General features: G+C 40.9%; 1 protein-coding gene across 1 annotated transcript; it reads right to left on the bottom strand.

Annotated features, from left to right (window-relative positions):
- Window positions 1-1,166: 1,166 nt before the first annotated feature.
- LOC105090575 (cytochrome b-c1 complex subunit 7) lies at window positions 1,167-5,563 on the bottom strand. The gene is made up of 4 exons (XM_031439357.2): window positions 5,456-5,563; window positions 2,747-2,818; window positions 2,053-2,219; window positions 1,167-1,375 (listed from the first exon to the last, which is right to left on the bottom strand). Exons 1-4 carry the CDS (start codon window positions 5,472-5,474, stop codon window positions 1,298-1,300), a joined length of 336 nt encoding a protein of 111 aa, XP_031295217.1. The 5' UTR covers window positions 5,475-5,563; the 3' UTR covers window positions 1,167-1,297.
- Window positions 5,564-8,289: the final 2,726 nt, after the last annotated feature.

Here is an 8,289-nt window from a genome sequence, read left to right as displayed (position 1 = left end):
GCTATGATAACAAGTGATCTTTGATGTTACCTACAACTTGAAGGCTTAGATGGTGGTTAGGGTTTTTTAGCAACAAAATATTTTAAAATTATATACATTATTTTTTTGGACATAATGCTTTTGCACACTTAATAGATTACAGTTATAAACGTAACTTTTACATGCACTGGGAAACCAAAATATTCATGACCCACTTCATTTTGATGTTTGCTTTATTGTGGGGGTCTGGAACTGAACTGGCAATAATCCCTGGGGTACGCTCTATCACACAAAACTTGCTTTCCACTCTGTTGTTTTGTTCTTCAAGGTAAGACCCCAATCAGATATTCCCCCGACACACAGCAGTGGCTTGTGGAACACCGTGTAGTCTGCAGGCTCCACAGTTGCTTCCCTACTCGCTGTGGTTCCACACTTCCAGCAAAGAAGGCATTTTAAAATTTAGGGGTGGGAATGATGACATTATTGGAACGGTTCTAATTTATATTTAAAAATTAGACCTTAAATATTACTAGTATCCAATTCTTAAAAATATACTTTTAACAACCACTTTCAAAGTGGGAAAGTCACTGGGAAGAAAGTACGATTTGTCTTCATATTTTTGTTTATTTTTCTAAGGCCTATTTTTTGTTTTCTAATACACATATTAATACAGGTGCATTATATATATATATATATATAATTTATACAGATGCATACAGGGGTTGCATAATTTTTTTTAAAAGATAGGATGTAAAATCAATTATACTTGGAGAGTAGTGGTTGGAAAAGGCTGTCTTCCAATCCTGGCAACCTAGGGGGTGAGTCCTCTCTTTCACTGAGTAACTTTTAAAGTCTGAGAGCCAGTCTGCTTGTGCAGTTTGCTTCGGGTCAAATAGCCACTGATTTCTTACTCCATCCATCCCTGTAAGGGAGGCCCTTCTAAGTGTCTTGCTAACCTACAAAGACAATACAAATGGGACTGCTCTACTTGGAAGGATGTAATTTACTTCAGTAAATTAAAAAGTTATCCAACCAGTGAAGAAAACGGATTCAAATGGCTCCTCTGAGCTCCAGGAGGCAGTTAACCACTAACTGAAAAATATTTTAGAAGTTTGGAAAGAACTGTCACAGATATGTAAATTCAGTAGTTACTCGGAATAAGGTTTAGAATTCCAAAACTCCAACAATAATTATAATAGATATTTATTTAAAGTAATACATTTATAGCCCAGAAAGTTCTACGTTGTACATTTCAGGTTTAACCAACTTCATAAAAATATTTTGAGGACAGCGGCATCTGCAGATTTCAACTACATGATTATTTCTTTGCCCATTCTTCTTTCTCTTTTCTTTCCCGAATAACCTCTTTCAGATATGGTTCAAGGTAGAATTTATCCTAAAGAATAAATTAAAAAATGTATTATATGCCACCATCACATACTCATATATTGCAAATACTCATTAAGTCTTAAACAGAAGAAATCCATCAAAATTAATTTCCAACTTAAGAAAATATATTTTCAAGCAGACTAAAAACTGTCTGCTTTCCTAAAATGTAAAAACTCACAAAGATATTGTCACAAGCTGCCTTGACAGGTTATTAGAGGAAAGTCTGTCAGAGAAGAAAAAGGAATGAGAGCCTAAAGGTTTGGCCTGATTTCAATGCAGCTCCAAGGGTGAGAGTTTGCTTCAGAGAGTCCTTCTGGGAGCCAGAAGGCCGCTCAACGGGATGATCCCATGAGCACCACCATTTTTTTTTTATCTGAGCAGAAAGCAGACTGCAGAGGGAGACCACCACTTGGGAGGCAGAAGACCTGCATTCCAGTCCTGATCTCTGTATCAGAGACCCGCTTAGCGATATGGGAAGTCACATTACCTCTACCTCAGTGTGTTTATGTCTGAAATACGGAGCTAACATTTGCTCTACTAACCTCACCAGACTGTCATAAGGATATGATTTGTTTGACACAACTTTAAGAACACTAAAGTACTATACAAATGAATGTGCTTCTGTTTCTAATGCTCAATCCTTAACGGCCAACATTATCAGATACATAAAAGCTCTTCTTCTACCTCCTCATACTTTGTCCACTGCTCTTTAGGCAAGATCTGCTGCCTCATGGACAGGTCCAGTGCTCTCTTAATGCGAAACACCCTCTCGTTATAAAGGTGCTCAGGAAGCCTTCTTATGGCCTCTTTTACATCGTCATTCTCATATATTGTATCATCTCGCATTAAGCCTATGATAGAAAACAAGAGAGTTAGACTAAATATTCATTTCAAATTAGGGAATTTTTTAAAAAATGAGTGAAACATTTTTATGAGTTATAACTTAAGTCATTAACTTGGGTGAAAAATAAACAGTTAAGTACGATGGAAACTCAGTGCACTTCATATACAGTAATGGGTTATTTCTTAAATGGTACTATGGAAACAATATGAGCCTTTTAAAATCTACTTTTACCAATTTTATCTACAGTAATTTTAAAAAGTTAAAATGTCTACCTTGTTTTTAAACACGTATCAATAAACCACATCCCTACTTTCTTATACTTTAATTCTGACATCAAGGTATTAAAGAATCTTAAAAGGACAGTGTACTAAGGAAATCAGTAACATTCAATGATGCTTCCATCAGGCTTCAATTACACAAGATGACATTCATGGCCAAGTACACAGTTCTAAAAAAAAGTTCAGGCATCAAATAATTGCAACGACGTCAGACATTTTTAACATTTGAAAAACAGAAGAAAACACAGATACTCACCCAGCTTATTAAACCCGGCAGCACTGTAATACCATTTTCGAATACCGTCCAGCCACCGGCTTGATGCTGCAACTGATATTGTCACATTGTTAGCTGCTAACAATTCACTTATACCGTGTGGAAGCAATCAGAGAACACAAACACAGGAAGGAGTTTCTTTTAAAAGGATATACTGTATATACTGTAGATAAAAATTGCTTACTTTATCTATGAACAAAAGTGACTGCAGGTAAAAAATCAGGCAGTAAGTCATGGGGAAAAAGGGTAAACTGAAACATCAAATATACAAAAGATCATAGGTACAATTACAGTCCCTCGATGTCCACTGGATATTAATTCCAGGACCCTCCTCAGATACCAAAATCTGAGATGCTCAAGTCCCTTACGTAAAATAGTGAAGTATCTGCATATAACCTAAGCACATCTTCCAGTATACTTTAGCTTGTATTGTTTGTGTTATGAGGGGGAAGTAATTAGGCTTCTTCATTGATTCCCACTTGGAGGAGGTACTGCGGATTGAACCCGTGACCTCTTGGGTGCTGAGCATTCGCTCTGCCACTTGATCTATGCCCTTCCCTCATTCCAGTATACTTTAAATCATCTCTACATTACTTATAATACTTAATACAATGTAAATAGTTGTAAATACAAAGTAAATGCTAGGTAAATAGTTGCCCAAGAGCAGCAAATTCAAGTTTTTGCTTTTTCAAATTTTCTGGAATTTTTTTTCCCAAAGATTTTCGATCAGGAGGTTGGCTTAATCCACGAATGTGGAACTGGGGACACGGAAGGCCAAATGTACTGCCACCCTCACTTCTCAAAGTCAAGCACCCTATTCCTTTATGTCCCTCCGCTATCATCTAAATTGAAGGGGTGGGTGGAAAAGAAACTAGGAACTTCTCCATCATTTGTTGTTTCAGAAATAGATTACAGGAAAAACTAAACTTTTCAAGGGAGTTGGAGTTTTATGAAAAGGTGAGATTTCATAATATGCAGGTAGGTCTAAATGACCCCTAACCCCACCCCCCAAATTTTTATTCTACATTACCTTTATTTCACTTGGTTACTCTCTTTAGAAATACATGTATTTCTAGGATTTTGTCATTTAATATCAATATGGACTAGTAAAAGAAGCCCATTTTCCTTCTCCCAAGCAGCTAACTTTACACCAAGGGAATGAACAGGGAGAAATATGTACCGTTAAAACTCTTTGGGGAACAGGACTGAGCCTAATGGGTTACCCGGTAGGTACTAAGGGCAACATCATAGTGCCTGATGTTTATAGAAGAGCTATGGTATAGAAGGGGAGGTATGCCAAGTTCAAATTTCCCTTAAAACTTTGTCTTAGGTCTAGCCCCTTACCAAGGAAGGAAAGCAAATTTTCCTTTTGCTCCAATCCCTCCTTGTCCCCTGCTCTTTAGCACATCACAGATTACAGGGCTTTGGTAAATCTCCCTGGAAATTAAGCACCACGTGTAACACTGCTTTTAGAAAAATAACTAACAAACAGTCGACAATCTATAAACATACTTGCAGGAGACAACTTATTTGTAAACATATTTATCAGTGATGGTGATGATTAACATTCACTGAACTTACTGTGCATCAGGCACTATCCTATTTGCTTTACCCTCATTAGCTCGGGTTATTTACAACTCGTCTGTCGTTGCAGAAGAGGAATAAGGCTTACTCAGTTATCCCACCCGAGATTAGAGGCAGTTAGGGTTGAGGCCAGGCCTATCTGCTTTCCAAACACAGCACAGAAGCAGAATGCCGTCAATATTTGTCAAGTTAATGAAATAATGTTTTCTTAAATGTTTCTCCCACCCACAAAAGGCTCAATGTCATTTAGGTTAACGAATTTTTCTGGCAAGGTGACGTTTCCTGATAGCTTCACAATTGCTCTGCGGGCAGAGAGAAAAGGGACCAACGTTTTAAAAAAGCTATTTCAATTTATACCGCCAGAGGGCAGGGATTGGCAAAAAAAAAAAAAATTCGGAAAACCGTATTTGATGTTCACGTTGTTTTAAATATTCCGGCAATTTCTGCATCCTATTCCATGACAAATACGTTTGTTCTAATGCCTACAATGAATACAAATTTCTCCAAATGCACAGATCAAGCTGACGTTCCAGATCAGCCAAGGTTAACCTGAAGCTTTGCCGTAACCCTTGCTCTAATTCCCAGTAGGAGAAGCGCGAGGGATGGAGTGAGGTTTCCAATCCTATTTCTTCCGGTCACTTTGCCTCAGTTATCTTATCAGCGTAAAAGGGAAACTAATACCGTCCTTGTCGCGCGGGCAGGAAAATGCATCGAACTGACAACGCACATGACAGCGCTTGGCTCACAGCGAGCACTCAGTTCACTTGGGTTGGGTCAGCCACTAACCGTCTCCTGATGCCCTTGAACTCAGAATTCTAAGGCCGAGGGGAAGGACTGCGCAGCACGCGCTGCCCGAACGCCAGGGCTGTGGGAGCCACCGCGGGCACCTTCACCACCCGCAGGTCTCATCCCAACCCTCCGGGGGAGCCCGGCCAGGAGACAGCAAGGACGTGGGGCCAGGACGTCCTTTAGGCCGGCCGGAGCCGCCGCCTTCCCTTACGCCGCAAACCTGGCCACTTAGAAAAAGCAGAGGAAGAGGAGCAAGTTGCTGCCAGAATAAATGGTTGAGCGCGGCGATGCCCGCCGACCGGGACGCCGCTCACTTACCGGCAGGCCTGCCCGCCATTTTGACCCAAGACAGAAGCGTTGCCTGCTGGGTAAGTCCTAGAGGACGCGCAGGGCGCAGAGCGCAGGCGCTTCACGTCACGTCGCGGGGCGAAGGGGGACGCTCGCGCAGGCGCAGTTCTGGCGGCCGACGTTCGGCACCTGCCGAGCGCGCCTGTCCGTCAGGGCTGTACTAATCCGGTGGGCTTGGAATCCCGCTCAGTTGCAAGACGCATTCCTTGTGACATAATGGGAAAGATACTAGGCAAGGAATTAGGACGTCAGGTCTTTGGCCTTGTGTTCTGTTATTGACGAGCTCTGAGAGTTCGGCAGTATTTATTGTGCCCTTTGTGCCAAACAACACGCTAAGCGTTTTGTGGGCATATTTTCATTTAATTACGAATCTGTAAAATGAATGCTACTATGATTATACCACTGTAGAGAAAAGGAAACCGAGGTTCAGAAAGGTTGCATAAATTGTCCAAGGGCACATAAGCTAGGAGAAATTCAGATTCATCTTCCAGAATCTGAAGGACTCAGATTAAACTTTGGCACTCCTTAATTCTAGGGCCACATGCTACACCGCTAATCCCGGAGACACCAACCCTCTATGACCTTCAATTTCTCTAGGTGAAGTTCTACATCAAGTATTTTAGTGGTTAGTTGAGGAAAAAAAAGTTTACTATTAAATCTAATATACGTAGCAGAATTTGAATGCAATTTTAAGATAAAAGCAAGTACACTTTTAAGGTCTCAGTCCCAACATGTTAAATCTAAGGTACGAAAAACTGGGGGCAGCCGTATCACAAATTGTCGAGGGAGAAAAATTATTACTAAAGGATGCAGAACAAAATAATTGGTTAATTAGTAGGCATGGGGCAGGGTGGAAAGGGGGCAAGTCCGACCCTCTCTCTACCCCTTTCACTAAAATAAGCTCCAGATATATTAGAGATTTGAAAGTTGGGTGGGGGGTAAATACCTAGGGACTGAAAACAATTGGAGTTAGGATGACTGATGGCTCACTCAGTTACTGATGAACTTCTATCAGCACTACTGTCTTGGTCAGCTCAGGCTGCCATGACAAAATACCATAGAGCTGGGTAGCTTAAAAACCTGAAATTGATTACCTCACGGTTGTGGAGGTTAGAAGCATGAGATCAAGATACCAGCATGGTCAGTTTCAGTTGAGAGCTCTTTTCATGTGGCTTGTAGAGGGCTGTCTTCTTACTATGTCCTCATATGGCAGGGAGAGAGCACGCTCTTTTTTGTCCCTTATAAGGACACTAATATCATGAAAGTCTCAACCTTTTGACTTCATCTAAACCTAAATTATCTCCCAAAGGCCCTAGCCAAATAGCATTACATTGGGGGTTAGGGTTTCAACATGTGAATTTGGAGGTGGAGGGACAATTCAGTCCATAGCAACTACCCACCAATGTCTTTTTCTTCCATCCTGAGACCTAGGACAGTACGGAATTCCATATAATTGTAAATTCAAAAGATCTGATGATCTTAGTCACAATCCAGTTCTAAAATTCTGTTGCCTTCTCCCTTCTCTGTGCCCCCCCCCCCAATTTCTCAAGTTACTCAGTGCCACACATAGTACTAAGAAGTGATGAATGGCTGCTCCCAGACTACACCAGCCAAAGTCAAGTCTGAGATATGAAGAAATGCAATACACTTGTAAGTTGGCATATTGCCACAGGAAGTACTCCGTAAACTCTTCTCCCTTCCTTTTCACCCTTCAAGTTTCAGTTTGCTGGTTCCTGGGTGAAGACAGTGAGAAGGAAGACCTTGCTGAGGGATCAGATACCCAAGACTGCCGCAAAATCCAGCTCCTACAGGTGTTAAGTCTAGAGAGCCTGGATGTTTGCTGATAATCATTAGTATTGATTCAAAAATTATTTTTGGTTTTCCTCCAGGCATATGGCAGGATTGCACTTCTCTGCCCCCATTAAAGCTAGGGATGGTCCTGTGATGCTTGGGCCAAGAAAAATCCTGACTCAAGGTTCCAAGTGGATAAGCACAGATGTGCAAGTGTCCCATGAACCAGAGTGCACCAGCCCAGAGTCAGTGTGGGAGGGGACTACAACACGAGTGCAAATACCAGGTGTTGGTTCCTTGGGGGCCACCAGTATTAAGTCTACTCAATCTTGTGACCCCAAGGCAGGTAACCGAAGTCATGATGCCTCATTTTACAAATAAAGAATCAGACTCAGAGGTTAAATCACTTGCTCAGAATTATATGTCTAAATGGTAAATGGAAAAAAAAAGTATCAATTCATGCTATAAATCTTTACACACTGGTAGTAAGTCAAAGGTTTGTTATGGCCTTTTACCTGGTCTCACTCCTTACCTACAAACTACTGTCGTCCCTATCCCTTGTCCTTTCCTTATTCTTAGCAGCCAACTGTGGCCAACTATGAATATCTGTGCTCAGGAACGTAACAGTGTAGCTAATCCAAAATCGACTGTGTTTTGTAGCATTATCTAAGTGAGTAGTATATTACGTAGGTAATACTTTATGCTACAGAAGCTCCTAACAGTTCAAAGAAAATAGAGCTGTCTTGTGATGAAACCACTTTAAAAGACCTTGAAAATAAAGAGGATAATCCTTACTGTTCTCATCTTCACCAGAGGGGCAATACACCAGCCTCCAGTACAATGACTCTCTTTCTCTAAGCTTGCTGTAACTTTAGTTCTCTTTCCCAAGGAAGGAAATCGTTGAGTCAAAGGTGAATTACGCTACCAGGAACTTGTAAGAAACATCCACCAAAAGTGTACCCAAATTTACAATAACAAGAAATTGTTTCCAGTATCAATTGAGGCTTAAGGCA

Source organism: Camelus dromedarius, chromosome 20 (genome assembly GCF_036321535.1).
Source record: "Camelus dromedarius isolate mCamDro1 chromosome 20, mCamDro1.pat, whole genome shotgun sequence".
Lineage (NCBI taxonomy): Eukaryota > Metazoa > Chordata > Mammalia > Artiodactyla > Camelidae > Camelus > Camelus dromedarius.
This window is presented reverse-complemented; position numbering and strand designations above follow the sequence as displayed.